Genomic DNA, 20,292 nt, shown 5'->3' with positions numbered 1-20,292 from the left:
TGCCCAGCACTTAAAAAAAAAAATATTTACATACTCACCTTTGGGTCCCGATGTTCGTCGATCCCCATGGTTCCTCTTCTGTCTGCTTTAACAGTCGGCAGAGACACCGGCAGAGCGCATGGCCGCGTTTTTACAGAAGACGGGAGAGGAGCCGCAGGGACTGGAGCATTGCGGAGAAGACAGAAGATGAGCCGTGCCGAGCATCAGGAAGCCGCACTGGGCATCGGGTGTACGGAAGGTTAGTTTGCAAGTTTTTTTTAATTGACTCGTGTATAAGCCGAGGTGAGGTTTTTTTGCACATTTTTTGTGCTGAAAAACTCGGCTTATACACTGGTATATACGGTAATCCTGGGTCATCCCAGGATCTTCTTAAAGGGATAGCACAGGGCACCCAGAATCTTAGGGATAGACTGGGTACTGCCCTTATAATTGAGTACTGGCTCAGAGTCCATATTCCTAATGCTCACCACTGGAGCTTGGTAAGTCACAACCGTTTATTATTATTTATCTCTAGCTGTTTTGCCTAAGGCCCTCTACTTTGGCATACTTTATTGTGTGGTTTAATAGTATTTTTGTGGTGGCACTGTGCTACAACTGTCCTACAGCAGGTGGTGTGTGCAAGAAATATGGAGGGAGAGACTGATGTACTGGTTCTCCCTGGGGCAACCCCTGAGTGTCTGTAACATAAGTCCCTGGGTAATGGATGGGGGAGCCCGTGGTGGCAGACAGCTGTATCCAGGGATCAGACAGGGGAAACGTTGTGCAAATCAACTCACTGTTCTTTATTGAACAACAGGTAGCAGGCAACGGGCCTAAACGGTCAATAGCAGATTCTGGTACTGGAGTGGTCGTGGAGAGTTGTCCTCAGGAATAATGCACCAGCCTGGCAGTAGATGCAGGCTTGGAGAATTTGGATGGAGCTGTGTCCAAACTGTGGAAACTGCAGCTCCGGATTAGAGTCTCCTGACTCTGGTACTGGGATTGTGTTTTGTGCTAGTACTGTGTACTGAACACTATCTCTCTCTTCACTCAGCCCATGTGGTCTGGACTGCTGGCAGACTCTAAAGAGGCTTGTGGTAAAGAGTCCTGATGGTAAGAACATGTGCTCTCAAAAAGACCTGTGCTTCCACTGCCCAGGGGTTTACACTCCCTGTGGTCAGGTGGCAGCACCTCTCCAATCACACTCCAGTTTACAATACAGCCAACTCATTGGATAACATCATAAACCCACTTAACTATGGCCTGTTCAGGGAGAATCTACAGCTGCAATTAGCTAATGACCCAGTGCTAGAGACTTACTAGGGGGTTCATGACTCCCTCTGACAGTTCCTAACCTGGAGAAGGCGCTAATCGCATCTACCAGCCTGCCTATGTATTGGAAGGGGTGATGCAACTGTTTTTTGTAAGTGAATACTCCTTGATAAGTCTCTTAAGGGGAATTGTTTCCAAAATAAGTTTGCAGGAGTTACTTCTGTTCTGGTATCTTAGTGACTCTGCAAGCGTAACAGCACCTGAAAACTAATACAGCAGAATAAGTCCTTATTGCTCAATAGCCCTCTGTCTCTTCTGCTCCCTCCATTTGCCCATACAACAAGAATCATTCACACATACGGACATGTCCACCCAGAACTATTCTATTAACTTTCCTATACTTCACTTTTTCATGAACTACAATCTTTTTTTCCGACTCAATCACTTGAATGTGTATTGTTTCCAAAACTGACCTGTCTCTGCGCATGCGCGGGTCGCTCCGGGGGTGCGAGTGACCATGCGCGGGCGTTTTTGGCCTGTGCACATACGCGCATGGAGCATCGGGGGCATGGTGGTATGGTGCAGGGCGCGCTTATTTAATTTGTGCTGTCGGACCTCACACATAGACCCACTGGTCCTGCAAGGCCGTGTACGGGGACGCTGCATTTTGGGCCCCCACAGCCCCAACCTAACCACTGGTTCTTACCCACGATTCAGACCAAGGTAAGAGGACAATATCTTAGCGCTTTTCGCTTCCCCTTCATTTTGGGCCCCTTGATATTTGTTGGCATATGAAACTCACTAATTGCAAACTCCTTTTATAATAGAGACCATCCACCCCTGTGTCTCCCGCCTAAAGCAAGGTACGACTGCTTAATATTGACACTGGAAATCTATTATACCACCCATTTGCCTTTGGGTGTCTTGGTCTACTGATTGAAACAATGTTTTATGATTGTTCTCACTAGGGACTCTTTTGGCGCACTAACGCATCGCGTTAGTTGAATATGAATAGTGTGTTTGGTGACATATGCTGCTGAGCCCACAGGGTGAGCAACGTACTAGTTCCTCAGTTTTGCTATCTGTATACTTTGAACATTAAGGCCACCCAGCTCATGTTCTGCAAATGTCTATTTCTCTCCTAGAGGGGGTTCATGCACAAAGGATTCTGCTTTGAAGCAGTTTTTTGTATTGTATTTTATATGTATGTTGAGACTTCAGTAAAAGTTACGTTTTAGATCACTTCTTTGTATGTATTTTTTGTTTCCAAAACTGGGTCAATTTTTGTGTTTTTTGTCTGTTCTGGTATCTCAGTTACTCTGCAAATGTAACATAGCACCTGATAACTAATACAGCAGAATAAGCCCTCCAAAAGCTCAATAGCCCTCATTCCCTTCTGTGCCTGCTATTTGCCCATAAAACAGGTATCATCCACCTGTAGGGACATGTCCACCTAGAACTATCCTCCTACCTTTTCATCACCTCCCTTTTTCACAAACTTCAATCTTTTTTCTCACCCAATCACTCTACTGGGACTTCCCTAGTCAAAGCCTCTAAAGACCTACCGTCTTTCAAAGCAAAATTACACTACTCTTGCTTAGCCATATCAGCCATATCCTCCTTCACCTCCTCCCAACTCAAAATCTTTCCTCCACCTAACGCATCCCTCCCACCAGACCTAACCATCACAATTAATGGCTCCTCAATCTCCACTCTATGTTGCTGTCAGGCTAATCCAACTGTGTCTTTGCTAGTCTCTCCACTTGTTACCCATTGCACAATGGATGTTCATTCTTACACTCTAGTAATACTCTAAGTATCACAACCCCCTGGAAAGCAAGGGGGATACAAACAGTAGGCAACCTACTACATGACTCAGAGCCCAGATGGCTCACAGAACAGGAACTCCAACCAAGTGCTCATTAACAGGATGTGTGACTTTCGCGGACCACCAACTACATAATTTTCTATCCACAAGAGTCAGAGATATCACAAGAGAACCCTCTGTAACCTCATTCGCATCATTGCTAGGGAGTAGCCAAAGTACGTGAGCCTTGTCTTCCCTATATTGGAATATTAAAAAACCCATATTAAATAAAACATCACAGCAAGTGGGCAGTTGCTTGGCCCGCAAATTCCCTGATAGAGAAATCACTGACAGCATTCTTAAAGGGTGGGAGAAGGTTAGTGGAGAGAGACCAGTGGAGAGAGACCTTATTCAAAATTATACACCACAGATACTATAGCTTTAACCTGCCAAGAAGACCTGCACATCCCGAGAGATGTGACCACACATGGCCTTTTGGCACGTCTCTGGCAATGTGAGCGAACAAGCCTTTTGGGAATCAATAAATCAACACATTTCCAGGTTCTGGAGAGTAGACTTGCCACTAGACCCTGTACTTCAAATTTTTCATGCAGAAGATAGGGTTGAGACACTAGATGACTTACCCCGAGTGCGACTCGATCAGCATGCATTCCTTCTGGTGGCAAACGTTATATCATGAAAAACTGGATGACCCCAGATATTACAACTTTAGCAGAGGTAAACACACAAATGCGTTTTGTGGTCAAAATGGACAGACTGGAAACGCTATGTCACAAAGAAAAACAGGCTTAGAACTTCTTTCGCAAATGGGGTAGAACTGGGACAACCTTTCCGTCTGACTCAATGGTACAATAATACATTCCTAAAGGGCACCTTAGGAGTGCTACAATTGTAATCTCACAGGAACGGCCCACTGACTCCCCTTTCCAGCTTGAAATGCCAAACATTCAAGTAGAAAATCTTTACTTGATACAAAGTCATACATACCATTACACCAGGTATATTTGCTTTTCAGAGGTCACAGAAAGCTGAGTGAAAACCCCTGAACCACCTAAAGTATAGACTATCCTAGCCTGTTCTACATCATGCAGCTCTGGCAAATGTTTTGTAAGCAGACACAAAAGGGTACCATTAAATAATCTTCTGGAACAGTCTTACTGGTTTTGCTGTTTTTCTAAGTCATGTCTCAGGGCTTCTGGAAAGTCAGGGATTGATTTATAGGGAGAAATGTGTGAAGGTAATTTCCCATGAATGTAGCCATGTTGTCCCATAGAAATTAAATATCTGTCCTTGGATCCGACCGCCACCACACTCTACCAACAGTGGCCATCCATGCACTATTGAGCCCTGTTTGACCACTTGAATTCAGCGTTTGTTGCCAAGGCAACTATGAGACATGCAGAAACTCCCGGCCATTTAATATGCAAAAACTATTTGTTTCTTTGTGCAATCACTCCAGCAGAGGTGGTTGTATCAAAGGACAACAGTATTGTTTTGAAGGGACAACATGGCTTTATTTATGGAAAATTGTCTTCACACAGGAACATTTTTTGTAACATCCATTTGAAGAAATGTATGTGTATGGTAGATGAATTAAATAAAATGGCAATGCCCAGACAGGAATAACCCTTTTGAAAAGCACTTAATGCACAACTTTCCTTTTCTCATGCTGGAAAGCACAAGCATATTCATTAAAACTCTTTCAAAGCAGAGGTGGTATGATCAACTGCACCCTCTTCTGGCATGCAATATTACATGGAGGAAAATGTACTATTGAGTGTTGGCTGCTTCCTGGGCTGTGTACTCTGTGTACATAGGCTGCCATGGAGACTGCAAGCTTCAGGCTAACTCCTCTGTGTACTGCTTTGGATCTCTTAGACAGCTCTTAGAAGTCGGCGTAAAGGGGAATCTAAGAATTCTCTCTGGTAAGTATCATTAAACTGATTGTGTTAGATGATCAAAGTCTTTCAGCATTTAACTTTTATATGTTTGCTTAACCACTTGTGATTTTCACTTTTCTGCACAGCAATGATAGGTAGGCAAGATACATGTCATGTAGCATTGACTTAAATTGTGACCCCAATCTAGTATCATCACAAGATGCTTCCTATTGTAATTGAGTAAAGTAAGTGTATCAGTATGTGCCATAATGATACATTTTACACCTGTTATGTTGTAATAAAACACCTTTTAAAAAGTGTTAGTTGAAAACGTCATATTCAGAAACTTATTATATGTATGTACATGCACAATGTGACCTTATATATAGGCTTAGATGGCCGAAACTACAGGCGGCATAGCGTTTTCACGTAGCTTTCTGTAAACCCTGTTTAGCTAATATAACTGGTGTAACGGTATGTATCACTTTGTACTAGGGAAAGTATAAGTATCTCATTTATAAGGATTTATTGATTTGTATTAAATATCCCTCAAATTACAGTAATCTCCATTTAACATAGATAAAAGCCCTGATTGAGGTTGATACAGCTTAAACATGTCTAGTTAGCTAGTCAGAATACATACTGTGCAATGGCTGCTTTAGTAATAATTTGTATAGGAGTCACCTTTGCATTGTGGTTTCCAGTATAAGATAGCACACACTGCAATATTTTACCAATCAAAACAATGCAATATTAGATAGATATTGGCTCTCATGACTTCTCATCAGCATTCAAGTGTAATGCATAGAGAACAGCTGCAAGAATCTTCTAGTAGTCACTCGTCACCCAGGACGAAAAGGAAAGTAGTCTCCACAAAAGAAAGTTTGGTGGTAGTCAGGTGGCCCTTTACACATTGGATCGTCTGCCAAAGCCCACAAAATCAGAAAATAGGATACAATCTATACTCACCTACCTATGCTCCCCAACTTCTTCTTACAAAGAAAGCTGGCAGCATGGGGACACTGCTACTAGCCACTGCTCAGTTGGCGAAGTCACAGAGCGGGTGCAGGCAATGGTAACATTATGATGCCTCTGTCCAATCAGCTGTATGCGCGTCTTAAAGGGTGGGAGGCAAGGGTGACGCCATTGGCGACCACCTGCCCCTCTTCCCACCCCTGGTATGGAGACCTCACATGCTATTTTAGTTATTCTGTTTCTCTGGTTGGCTTCATTTTGTCAGTCCACAGTCAAGTTCTTGCATTGTATTATGCAGCTTTTGCACTATAATATTTAAATCCTATTCATTATGGATGCATGGGCTCTGCCACTAAATTTGAACCTGGTCCTAAGCAACAGAAAGAAAAGCAGTATTGTACAACTTGTTTCTAGAAACACAGCAGCAAGACCTGATACTTTTGCATAGTAAAGGCAACATTATATCAGTTTTCACATTGTGGTCAGGACCTGCTGCACAAATGCAGAGAGCTTCGCCCTGTTACAGGAAACATTATGACAGCTAATAAGTATTTAATCAAACCTTTATATTAGTTCTGGTGTATACAGTACTTGATTTTGGAGCTGTAATTACAGAATGCGCTGTGCATGGTTATGGAACTATATCTATAGTGTGAGCTTGGCTTTGGTGCTGTATCTGTTTCTGGATCTATGCAAATAACAAACAATTTTAGTTTTTCTGTAATGTTATTGGGTCTGTATATGTCATTAAATGAATACATATCAGTCTATAACTAAATAGTCGGTGAAGATGCATATATAAACAATTTTATTCATAGTATACCAAATGATTTAAAGCCTAGGCTGGGAGGTTACAGTTAAAATAATGTAGATGAAAGCATCATGAATACATAGAGATTCATTTAAATATGTTTTGTTAATATAAAGTGCATTATTAACTATACAATACAATAAAGAAGGTATAACTTTTTTCTCATGTTGTGCTACACAAAGGACTTCTCCAACAACCTAGCGAACCTGTTGTTCAAAATGTAACCCCACCACTGGTTTTATGATCCTAATTTAGTATGTTTGAATGTTGAGTATCTCTTTCAGTATCTTTTGATAATGAGTGAGGTGTACAGAATTTCATCAAGTGATAAACTCCAGTTTCTAGAGAAGCAGTTATGTTCTCAGCTATCAGAACTGAAAACAGAGATAGAAGAGAACGGAGTACTCCATGGCACACCTTCTCGTGCCTACAGGTAGGTGGGACAAATATCTTTATTGAAGCATTGGAAATAGTTTAAAACAAATGTATATATATATATATATATATATATATATATATATATATATATATATATATCACTTTATAGTACATATCTTTTCATTTTCCATTGGTCTTGCATTACATCTCATTCTCTAATCCAGAGCAATTTATAAAATTCTGTTGGCTGATACTTGAAACAATCAACACTTGTTGATTATAAGAAAGAATGCACAGACAAGCCGTATATCCATAAATATACACTTTATTAAAAGAATAAAAACACTTAAAAGGTGAACACCAGAAATGTACCATCTAAGCTTATTGTTTTTTCTTAGTTCAGTCTTGTTGATTGACATTAAAGTAATGGATTTTATAACATTTTACACAAACAAAACATAGATACAGCTTGCAGGCCGGTTTTTACATAAATCACATTGCTCACATATTCCAGTTTCATGACATAAAGTTAGTGTACATGGGTCTTGACCCATAATCAGAGGATTGTACACAGGTAGAAAATCACAACATCATAACTATTGAAAATCTACTAGTCAGATACAAATAGTGCTATCTCCTGGGCCTGAGCCCCTAATTCTGTCCTTCCCACCTTGCTCTATCAGTAATGTCTTAATGCTCCATCAAGTATTCCCTAGCCGGGTAGGCCCCAGTTCCTCAGTGTGTGTCTGTGTGGTTCCACCAGGTACCATTGTTGGGGAGAAATGTGGTGCACCAAAAAGCCCTTCCATCTTTTAAAAAGTTTCCCAAAAGTTTCCCCTGGACTTGGCGTGTTCTGCTTCCAATCCAGATGGAAGCGTTGTGTCATCTGGTCTAATACTTTAGACACCGGAGGGAACCTTGGATCCAACCAGTGCTGTAACAGGCATTGCTTTGCCACCAAACTGACTACATGAAACATTAAGATTCATCCTCTTGTCTAATATCATAGTGGAACAAGCATTTAATAGGATCTCTGGGGATCTCCCTTCCCTGCAACAAAGTGCCCATATCCTGTATATCTGACCAAAACACTTTGGAGTGAGGGCAGTCCCAGAGTCCGTGATATAGATCAGTGCCTGGCTCCTGGCATTTAGGACATGCCACCATCCTCTCCGGGAGTGCTGAGGATGGGGGTAGGTTGAAAGCAAATTCTGCCTTGTGCATGATGCAAAATTGAGTGTCCCTCCATCTCTCATTGATCTCATTGGGGCAGATTTATCAAGTGTCTGAAAGTCACAGCTCAGCTTTCATTTTACCAGTGCTCATGAATATTTTAAAGGGGAGCTGTGATTGGTTGCCATATGCAACTAGAAATATTCTGACTTTCAGACACTTGATAAATCTGCCCCAATATTTCTAACAGCCTGCCAGCCTTTGATGATTTTCTCTCCAATGTCAGTTGTTGTCTGCCACTTCCAGTGACATATCTTGGAATGTATCTAAATAAAATTTAGTCAGTTGTGCAAACTGCACCGTTTGGTCTCCCCTCAACTCATATATCTCTATCAGTTCCAGATTTGTCATCCATCTATGTCCTCGCATGTGTAATAGATCTTTGACTGTCTGAATCCCTTTCTCTCTCCATTCCACAAACAATCTACTCTTCCGTTACTGAGGGAAACCTGGCTGATTCCATAAAGGTAGATACTTTGACATCATCCATGGGAGATGATAAGCTTTCTAACTGCTCTCCAGGTTGAAATGGTGTCTCTAAAAATCACTAAGGCTTTGATCTCAGGTGGGAGTGAACCTATTTGGACATGCAATAGAGTGTGAGGGTCCCAAGGGGAGCAAGAGTCTCATTCAAGTTTCGTGTCTGAGTAGCAACTGCTGTCCAGTATATGGTGTGTAAGACAGGCCAAGTTGTAGCACCTCACATCAGGCAAGTTCCTCCCACCCTGTTCCTTCATCATTGTCAGCTTAGGAAGCCCTATACCTGGTCTTTTGCCCCACCACAGAAAGTGTGACACTTCCTTATTGAGATTCATGATGTCCTTGTGCTTTAATAGGAGCGGCATGGTTTGCATGGGCTACAGCAATTTAGAGACACTTATCATCTTTACAAGTTGGTTTCTTCCCAATAGTGAAAGGGGCAACATCTGCCATTGTTGCAGTTCTTGCACTATCCGGTTAAAAAGGGGAGTGTAATAGAGGTGATATAATGAATCTGGGGTTTTAACCTATTTTTATATCCAGATAGGTGATCCAGGAGGAGGCTACTGGGATACCACTAAAGCTGGATATTTGCGAGCCCTGCTGATTTGATCCCCCTAAAAAGAGGATTTCATACTTCTCCCAGTTTATGCGGTAGCCCGAAAATTCTCTGTAGTCAGAGAATAGCTGTAGAAGTTTTGGTAGTTACGCTTGCAAGTCCGCCATAAACAGGACAATGTCATCTGCAAATAGGGCTGCTCGCAATGAGGAGTGGCCCACCTTTTTCCCCTCAAATAGTTGGGTTTCCGTCAATAGCCTGGCCATCGGTTCCAGAACTATGTTAAAAAGGAGTGGCAAAAAGGGGCAACCCTGCATTGACCCTTTCTCATGTGTTCGCAAATATTTTGGATATGAGCTTTAAATCCACGTTTATTAACAAGATCGGTTCTTCCCCTCTTTCGGAATTAACTTAATATATGCCGTGTTTCAGTGCGTCGAAAGGGGTGTACCCTGCACTAATTTGAAGAATAGGCTAGCTAGTGCCGGGCTCACTTGCTTGTGCATGGCCTCCCGAAAACATATGTTTTGCGCACCGTTTCACTCATCTTTTACACTGCACTTCGGTTTCTTTTTTGATGCTTTGACATGGTCCATTATATGCCTCTGAGTATAGTAAAGAGGGCAATGGAGCCCATTGCCCTCTATGAACTCCAACCACCATCCCTTCATTAAGTTGACAAAACTCTCATCGTGTGTGAGAAATTAGGAGAATTGCCACAGATAGTCCACTCCCTTGGGGCAGACATCTGCTAAATCCACTAAGGGCAGGGGAATGATTGGAGATCACCAAATCCTCAAGTCGTGTCAACTGAACCTTCCACAATAAGAGATAAGAAAGAAAGATATAGTCCAGTCGCCAGATGTCCTCCAGGGCCACTGCCTGTTTGAACAGTGGAGTCACCCTTTTCTGTGTTCTCCCACTGAGGCCTACCTATCCTGTCGCGGTCTTCCAGTTTATTCAGCACTTCATTAAACACCCCTCCTACTAGTTTCCAGGGGGTGGAGTCGCCATTCAGTCTATCCCTAAGAGAGTGGAAGAAAGTGTTCTGGCCTGTGTTTGTAGCATACACACTAGATATGCTGAGGACTTCAGTGGCTAGTTGCAGTGTTACCGTTACTAATCTCCCCTCTGTGTCGCATGTCACCGTCTGTATTTTATATGATAGGAATTTGTTGATCAGTATCAGGACTCCTGCTTTCCTGTCCACTGCTGGAGACCCATAAACCACACGTTTACACATTCTAGCAAAATAATCTGCTCCCAAGTGGGTCTCTTGCAGCAGTGCTATGTTGGTTTTCAACCTCTTCTGTGGGGCCTACAGCCCCTTCACGTTCTATGACACCACCCTTATTTGTAGAGGACCCTGTTGTTATGGATCGCCTGTAACCTAGGGAGTTGTTATATCTCCTAGTTGTGGTGTAGAAGGTACCTTCTGTAAAGAAAAATGGGGTTTTCCTACCTGTGTAGCAATTCCGGAATATGTCTAACCTTAACCAAAACTAACTTGTAACCAATCTAGTCCTCTTCACTAGATTTACCTCTTTCACTATGCCTTCATCAGTGGTTCTCACGCCTCTGCCTTTGACCCATCATTCTAGATTTGCATTGCCAGATCCCTCCCTAACTCCTTTCCTGGCTGCCAGCCACGTTAACTCCCCCCATTAGAAATTGCAAATGTGTAAGCCATCTAACTTGCGATGGCAGCTAACTTCACTTTATGAAAAGGACATAAGTGCTGCTTGGTTTCAATAGTCCATTCTGGTGCCTCCCCTCTTAGGCCGCCCTTGCCCTTCTCTTGCCCTCTTCCACGATTCCGGGGGGGGGGGGGGATCCCCAAACTTCTTCGCTTTCACCATCTGCTGGGCTGACACACCCGTGTTGGTCTGACATAGCTGGAGAAAGCATCATCAGGTAGTTGTTCCACAAAGGCAGCTGCCTCCAGTGGATCAGTAAATTTGAGCTGGGTCCCATATTTTGTTCTAAAGGAAAGTGTCGCCGGATAGGCCAGTTGGAAGCGGGTGTTGTGGGTCACCAGTGTTGAGCAGATAGGGTTAAATTGCTTGCGTCTCCTGGTGACCTTGACAGAAAAGTCCGGAAAGAGCAGTACCTTAGGGCCCTTGATGTAGAGTGGGGATCGCAGGTTTCTATAGGCCCTCTGTATGTCCTGCTTGTCCACGTGATTAAGGTGCTTGGCTATCGCCTGCTTTGAGCTTCCATCCGCCTGGTCTTCACTTTGGCGCCTTAATTATTATTCCCATCTGGGCATTCACATCTCATTTAATTAATTTGCCATATGTAAACATTTCTTCAATTGGATGTTATTAAAAAAATGTTCCTTTGTGAAGATAATTTCTAATAAACGTAGCATGTTGTTCCTTAGAAACGAGATAGCTTCCTCGGATACTAGCACCTCACATTTTGGCAGCAATGGCTAGAGATGTGCTATTAAGTCCTGCCTGACCTCCTGGATTCAGCGTTCATTACCACAGGACCGCTGTGGGACCTGCAGTAGCTCCCGGACATTACATATACAAAAACCTTTTGTTTCTATGTGAAATCACTCCAGCTTAGGTGGCCATATCTAAGGAGTCAGTCTTGTTTCTAAGGGACCATGTCACTAAATTTATGATAAATTATCTTCACACAGGTAAATATTTTTTAATAACATCTAATTGAAGAAATGTATATATATGGCAAATTAATGAAATTGAATGTGAATGCCCAGACGAGAATACCCCTTTAATGATGGTCCAATGTGGTGGGCCCGCCCCACCATTCACCTGCCCCTTAAGGGCTCGCTGCAAGTCTTCCTCGTCATAAAGTATCTGCATGAACTGATCCATTTTCCGCTGGCCACCTGCTGCCTATTACGTCATCTGCTGGAGACCCGGGAGCTGTTCTTCCACAGCCATTAGATGTGCCTCCTGCTTTCCCACTTCTACTGCTGTTGAGGTGGCTTCCAGGCCTCTCTTGAACATGTACATAGAGTCTGCCGTAACAACCTCCTGCAGCAGAGAGTTCCATAGTCTCACTGCTCTTACAATAAAGAACCTGTGTCTATGTTGATGGTAGAACCTCCTCTCCTCTCGGCGTAGAGGATGCCCCCTTGTCCTAGTCTCAGGCCTAGGAATAAAAAGATCTTTGCAGAGATCCTTGTCATGCCCAGTCAGGTATTTGTACATTGTAATGAGGTCTCCCCTCAGTCGTCTTTTTTCTAAACTGAATAATCCAACATTTTGTAATCTGTCATTGTATTCTAGTCCCCCCATTCCCCTAATAATCTTGGTTGCTCTCCTCTGCACCTGTTCTGGTTCTACTATATCCCTTTTATACACTGCTGCCCAAAACTGTACACAATATTCCATGTGTGGTCTGACCAGGGATTTGGATAAGGGCAAAACTATGTCCTATCATGAGAATCAATTCCTCTCTTGATACATCCCATGATTTTATTTGCTTAAGCAGCATCCGCCTGGCTCTGGTCACTAAAATTAAGTTTACCATCCACCAATGCCCCCAAGTCCTTTTGGGTGCAGGGCTGGCTGTAACTTCTGTCCTACAGGGAGATTGTGGAGGCTTCTGGCCATTATGGAGCGGGTAATGCTCCATGCACTGCACGGCTTATTGTCGCCGTTCTAGTTCCTCCGTCTGAGGTGGCCGGCAGGCTCTATGTTACTGGCCAGAGCGGGTACGCGGCGGAGATACTCAAGAGCTCTCAACTACGCTGCCGCCTCCATCAGCGCCGAATTGGAAGTAAAAATTACCCCTTTTATGTGAAATCTTGTCCATGTACCTCCTAAGTCAAATGAAAATGAGCTAAAACCTATAATCTTTTGCCAGAGATAAGTCATTCTCAGAGTTTGGATGAAGGGTGTCACTGTAGATGTCTATATATTGGGTTATATAGCAGCTAGATCCATGGTATCAATTTTAAGAAGATATTTTTCTTTACTAAACCAGGATTATGATTCTGTGATGTAGAGAACCAGAAATTTGGACAGGTAAAATCATATTTTGGAATGCAGGCAGCTGGGAAAGATATAATTCCCAGCATTTCTACAACTCTCTATATATTTATTTCTGCAGCTCACAGAAACACAGGCCTGATGAGATTATCATCTTTAATCTGATACCAGAAACATGGTAACAGAAAATTAAAAATACAATTTTTTGCATTAAAACATTGTTTAAGCCCCAAAAGAAATACTAGCCACTTCAATCCTAAAACCACATACAATACAGGTAGACAGATGTATAAAAAGTGTTACGCCCTCTTCATACAAACTGGGTGTCTGCAACATTATTGAGCTAACAACCATCCATCTTTGATCAGATTACAGGCGGTCCCCTACTTCGGGACACACAATTTACTGATGACCCCTAGTTAAAGACATACCCTTCTGCCCCCTGTGACTTCTGGTGAAGCTCTCTGGATGCTTTACTATAGTCCTAGACTGCAATGTACAGCTGTAAGGTGTCTGTAATGTAGTTTTATTGATTATGCTTGGTCCAATTACAGCAAAAAAATTTTTAACTCAAATTATCACTGGGGCAAAACATTTTTTTGTCTGGATCTACAATTATAAAATATACAGTTTCGACTTACATACAAATTCAACTTATGAACAAACCTATGGAACCTATCTTGTACGTTACCCGGGGACTGCCTGTATTGCCCCTGACTGTCATTGGAGCAGAGTACGTGGTTGGGCATTGATCCATTGCAGCTTTGAGTTTCTACAATATATTAGGTATCCTAAAATGCTAAATATCAAAAATAAAAAAAATATTCTTCTTGACCCATAAAAAAATGACAACTTACACAGGTTCATACACCAAAGTATGAAAAAAATATTGGTTTCAGGATACAGTGAAACAAATACATTTTTTTGTTAAATTATTTTTTTAAATGTATTAAAATATAATAAAACTTTTATAAATTATATAATAGCCTTCATTTATTTTATGTTTTACATCTCATTTTGTAACTAAATAATACTGTATCATCTTTTAGCTTAATTAATGACTATTGTTTTATATTTTAGCTCCGTACCAATCCCAAAGGACATTGTTTATTACAGGAATGAGAGAGAAATGATTTTGAAAAGAGGCCTACAGGTAAAACAAGCACCCACAATAGAACATAGATTCTGTACTGATTCTAAACTAATGCTCATATATTATGGAATCTTTCCTGCTTGCAAATTTTGATAAACTTTTCACAAAGAATATTTGAAATCTTATAGGATTTTCTAGTGCAGCCTATTGAATGTAGGTGAACTCCCACAGGATATGGTTTATTATTAGGTTTTTTTTTTTAGAATATTGTACTTTATTTGAAATCAAAACAAAATGTAATGATTGACCAACATAAACTTTAAATTCCCAATCCAACTAAAAAAAGATTCAGATACAGTGTCATGGCCCTATATCTACTGTAAAAAAATACATTTAATATATCTGTGGTGATTGTAATAGCCTCATGGCTAGATCTGTCACAGATGGCCAGGTTATTCAGTTAATAGGATGAATAAATTAATTACTTGGATTAAGGTTAGGAAATACCATGATATAATGATTTGTGTTTATATTGATATGATTATAAGAACTTTTATGCCATCCATAAAAGTGGGATGTCTCTAACAGTTTTGTGTACTCATATGTACTTGGAAGGTCTCCCTTGACTTCTTGCCTGCTTGGTACAAGCATATTGGCCCACATTTACTAAGGGCTTTGCCCCTGTTCTTTTCCGTGCAAACTGCTTGCACAGGTATTTAAGAAGTGTCTGAGACACAATTGTGGCGCACGCTGCACTAGGCATCATGCAACACAAATTAGGGGGGCGTTCTACTGCAGTTTCCGACATTCTTAGTAGATGTGCCCCTTTATCTGAACACCATTGAGCAACTATCTCCAAAGCTTTATAATTAAAACGAAACTTCCTCACTCCATTTTTCTCTATCTGCACACAAAAACCCTAATTCTTAGGGTTGGAATGTGTGTAATTCTTACCCCAGAAAGTTATCACTATGATAGTCAGGCTGGCGACAATGAGACACTTATGCAGTACAGCACAAGAAATTCAGCATGTCATTCATGTGGCATCCTCATGAGAGCCTTTTTTATTATAGCAGTGTATTATCTTATCCATTTTAATATTACAATGTGTGTTTTAATTAATAAATATATATATATATATATATATATATATATATATATATATATATATATAACCTTTTACGTCCACATTTATTTACCTATTGTGTTGTTTATTTGCATTGAAGGTGGCAGGAGCTATACCAATTACTATTCAGGCTGATGTCATGCAACAAGAACTAGAGACCTGTCTAAAAAGAGAATACACTGCAGAAAATATGCCTCTGATATTACATCAGGTGAAATTGTCTTCTGATCTAAGAATTTTTTACTTTAAAATGGAATTCACCCTCAACATGCATTAATACCAGCTATATACTGAATATTTTTTAGTCATGGATGTAACTACCACTAAAGCATCCATATCGGCTGCTATGGGGTCCAAAGATTGAGGGGGAGACCAGCACCCCAGACAACGGGGATAAGTGAAGTATGTAAGATCTCTATTCCTGGCAGAGGACAGATTTATTGCTTCTGTTCATGTGTTTAGGGTCAGGGAGTAAAAGTTCTTCTTATGGAGAGTTTGCCAATTAAGGCCACCTTATAGGCGTGTGGAAACTTATAGCCATTGATACTCCACTAGTGGATTCTGGGAAATATGCAAATACATTTTCCAAGGTGGCAAATGAAAAACAATGCCTCCTTTTTCATGTGTTTAAACAGCTCTAACCAGCGAGTTGGAACTATTTCTGAACTCTTCCTGATCTAAGTATTCTGTGAATACCATTTTCTAACATAATTGTTTCTTTCCCTATTGCTTTCACTTTCAGCTGCATAAGGAAAGATGTGCTGAGCAGTGCTCATAAAATACTATAGCTGGGCAGAGAGCAGAAAGGGCTTACCCTTGCTATTCAGAGTTATATAAACAAATGCAGGGAAATTAGATCTGACCTTGTAGTCGGCCTCCATTGATACACTATACATTCTGTAATATGGATCTCTACAGAGAAATAAGAGCTGTTATCAAGGGAGGCCTCTGCAGCATGATTTTTTTTGCAAACTAAGCAGAATTTCTTGAAAGGTACACATTCCTGCTCATAGTTATTGGCATCCATGAAGTTAAGGTACATAATGTGGAATATTGCCTGAAGAAAATGAATCAAGTAAAGCAATGCTGAGAAATAATCTAAAATAAAACTATGGCAGTGACACAATTTGATTTGCTTTAAAAAAAACACATGACAGGCAGCAGGCCCTGTTCCTTTGTCACAATGGTGAGGACAAAGTAGATACATGAGGACATCAAAACTGTTATTATTAGCAGACACAAGACTTCCAGAGGCATTAGACCATCTCCATACACCTTGGTATCCCAGTTTTATCCCAGTGTGCAATAATATTAAGAAGTTATTGAACTGTTAAGAACCTTCCTAGACATGGGGGAAAAAGGAAAATCGTCAAGAGACGTCTTTGAAGGTTGGTGCGAACAGTGGAAAAAACACAATGTCAGGCATCTAAAGACCTGAAGGCCAACCTGGAACTGTCTGGGGTCATAGTTTCAACAAGTACCATACACCACACGCCAGGGCCGGACTAACATGTGTGGAGGCCCCTGGGCCCCAGACAGTGGTACACATTACTATTTCTCCTACTGACATCTTAACCTAACTGCTGTTGCGGTGGTGTTCGCCTAGCTGCTAGACAAGCTGCCACAGTGGCAGTAGTATTGACCACTAATCCCAGTCGCCACGCCAATCCCACGCACCACTGCTATCCTGAGACTTCTCTATTCTCCTCTAGCAGGTCAGACTGAATGATCTGTGAGGAAGTAAACCAAACACTGATTGGCTATGACTTGTCTGGCAACAAATTCAGCCAACCAGTGTTAGGTACTAAGGAAGTGGGGGACAACTGTCACACTTCATGCAGAGCATCTCCTGAGAAGCTGCATGCAGAATGTGATTGAGTACAGGTGAGCTGCGCAGGCTAGTGAGTCACTATCACAGCTTGGAGGCAGAGAGGCTGGCACTCGTGCAGCACAGGGAATAGCTCCCATAGGCGTCATTCACACGACCGTCGGGGACGTATATCCGTCTGCAAGCTTGTGGTCTTATATACCTCCCCCATAGGCCGGCAATGGACATGTCCTATCGCTCCCCGTATAACGGCGCCGTGCACCATGTATATCTGTGAAGAGGAGCAAGGGCGAGCAGCGCACACCCACTCCTCCTCTCCCATGCACCGTCGTGTGCATGCAGCCATAGACTGTGAGCTAAGATTGTAAAATTAGTTCTCTACTCCTTATGCTGTTATCAACGGCGAGAGCCTCTCACCACCTCCTCGTAGACTGGAAATAAAAGATATTTCCGACTCCTTGCACCACCAATCGTCCTCCTTTAGTGGGTTCAAGCACAATCCTTGTCTCGTTGCCATGTCCGCGGTGTACTCTTAATCCTGCATCAGGAGGTTGCGAAAGGATAGTGCAGATTGCCAGGTTCAAAGTGAAATAGTATTTATTGTATATACTCACACATTCCATATTTAAAAGCGTGCATATAGTAAAAGCATAAGAAGCCAAAAAACCTTGCCCGACCCAGGTTTCGCCTCTTCAGGCTTCTTCCGGGGCACTAATTTTACAATCTTGACTCTGTGACTTTCTGGCTTATACGGGAGTATGCCGTGTTAGTGGCTCCTCCATGTTTTATATTTAGTTTCATCTTTTCTGGATACTATTTATTTTATAGACTGTGAGCTGACTGTTAGACATTGCAGGTGAGCCAGTGCCCTTGGAGCCCTCCCTATAACCCGGCCATGTCACACATTAAACCATGCAGAGCTTTACCTTGTCAAAGGACAAGGAGGAAGCCATTTCTGAAGAAAATACATAAAAAAGAATGCCTGATCTTTGCCCAAGAGTACCTTGACAAACCTCAATCCTTCTGGAAAAATGCTCTATGGACAGATGAAACAAAAATAAAACTTTTTAGCAATGCAAAGCTACAGTTTGTTTACAGGCAGCAGATAAGCATATTGGAGGATCCATATTGTTGTAGGGTTGCTTTGCTGTGTCTGGTACTGAAGGGCTTGACCATATCACAGGAATCATGAAATCAGAGAAGTAACAAATGTCCTACCCAGTGATAGAAAACTTGGTTTGAAGTCAAAGATCATGGGTCATCCAGCAAGGCAATGACCCAAAGTATACACAGGAATAGTTGAAACAAATGTACTGTTTTAATGAGATGAAACCTGCTATTGGGAAAAAATGTTGCAAACATTGAACTGCTTGCACAAACTGCAAAGGAACCGTTGGAGACCTGCTGAGAAGTGCCAAAGACTTATAGATAGCGACAAGACATGTTTGAAGGCTGTCACTGCAAAGGGTGTGCAACCAAGTATTGCTACACATGCTGTTTATTCTCTTTCTACTTTGAAATTGCAAACAGTGTTTCGTTGTTACATTACTTTGGGCCACTAATACAATCAGGGTGTCAAAAATGGTGAGCAGCCCTGTATTAAAAAAATGGTTATAACACCCCACACAATGATAAATATTATTTCAAATGACACTTACACTTTAAGTTATAAGAGACTTTAATAAAGGTAGAAAACATAGGATAAATAAGCATTTTCCACACATGTCTGGAGTAAGTACAGCTCACCCCTCTCTATAGCAAATCAGTACAACACATTCATGTGTAAGATACAAAACAGTGCGAATGTATTTGAGGCAATATTTTTCATATTTCTCATATAAGTGAATGATGAAGTTAACAATATCCATATATATATCTGTTAAAGTTTTTCACTGACAGAGTTCACCAGTTGGCCAGAAGTAAATACCTGCACATGCTGAGGTGGAAGAGATTCTGTCGTCACATTAGCGTCATGGAACAGAGCTATCTTGACTACAAGGTAGGTGACAAATACACATTTTTCATTTCCTACTTTTGATTCTGAGCTTTTTTTAATTAACTGGCTTTTTTAATCTCTATGCATTAATTTGGCAGTACATAGTTCTATCTTGCCAAAGGCACTTACTGAAATTCCTGCAGCCTCAACCAACCCCAACTGAATCCAATAATTGCATAATATTGGGAAATTCTGAACTATATAATGTCAATTTTAGTGTTTTATTTCTTCTTGATAGAATACAGTAAGCAGGTGAGAAGTAGGAGAAATAGAAATAGTATATAATGCTGTAAATGGAAACACATTAAGCTATTTAGGAGCTCCAGCCACAAATTATGGACATTATGAACATAGACTATCTGCAACAGTTAAGGCACATTGTGCTTCTATTAACAGGGGTGTTCACATCTGGGAATTCACATTTAATTTAATTTATCTGCCATAGTTATATACATTTCTTCTATTGCATTTACAAAAAATTTACCTGTGTAAAGATAATTCCCCATAAATGTCACCATGCTCTCCCTTAGAAACAAGATAGCTTTCTTGCACCCGCACTCTAGCATTAGTAGCCGGACATGCACTATTGAGTCCTGCCCTGACCACTTGGATTCAGTGTTTATTACCAAAGGACGAATGTGAGACAGTAACATTACAGTAACTCCCACACATTTCATATGCAAAAACTATTTGTCCTTGTGCTATCACTCCAGCAGCGTTGGTTGCATTTAAGGACAACAATCTCATTTCAAAGGGACCATATGACTACATTAATGGGAAATTATCTTTCCATTTTTTATAACATCCAACTGAAGAAATGTATGTAAATGGGTGATGATTTAAATGCCAATGCCCTGATGAGAATACCCCATTAAAGATATATAAA

At 41.3% G+C, this 20,292-nt stretch overlaps 1 protein-coding gene across 2 annotated transcripts in view; it reads left to right on the top strand.

Moving 5' to 3' along the window:
• The first annotated feature begins 4,901 nt into the window (after positions 1-4,901).
• The window catches only part of LOC140121781 (uncharacterized), a 106,189-nt gene continuing 90,798 nt past the window's right edge, over positions 4,902-20,292 (top strand). For both annotated transcript variants that reach the window (XM_072141814.1, XM_072141813.1), the window contains exons 1-5: positions 4,902-5,004; positions 7,030-7,178; positions 14,444-14,516; positions 15,683-15,793; positions 19,296-19,409. In XM_072141814.1, the coding sequence (XP_071997915.1) occupies positions 7,042-7,178; positions 14,444-14,516; positions 15,683-15,793; positions 19,296-19,409 (435 nt within the window). In that variant the 5' untranslated portion in view covers positions 4,902-5,004; positions 7,030-7,041. The remainder of the gene's footprint in view (positions 5,005-7,029; positions 7,179-14,443; positions 14,517-15,682; positions 15,794-19,295; positions 19,410-20,292) is intronic.

This window comes from Engystomops pustulosus, chromosome 3 (assembly GCF_040894005.1).
Source record: "Engystomops pustulosus chromosome 3, aEngPut4.maternal, whole genome shotgun sequence".
Taxonomy (NCBI): Eukaryota; Metazoa; Chordata; class Amphibia; order Anura; family Leptodactylidae; genus Engystomops; species Engystomops pustulosus.
Note: the sequence above shows the minus strand (reverse complement) of the source record. Positions and strands in the feature narration are given on the sequence as shown.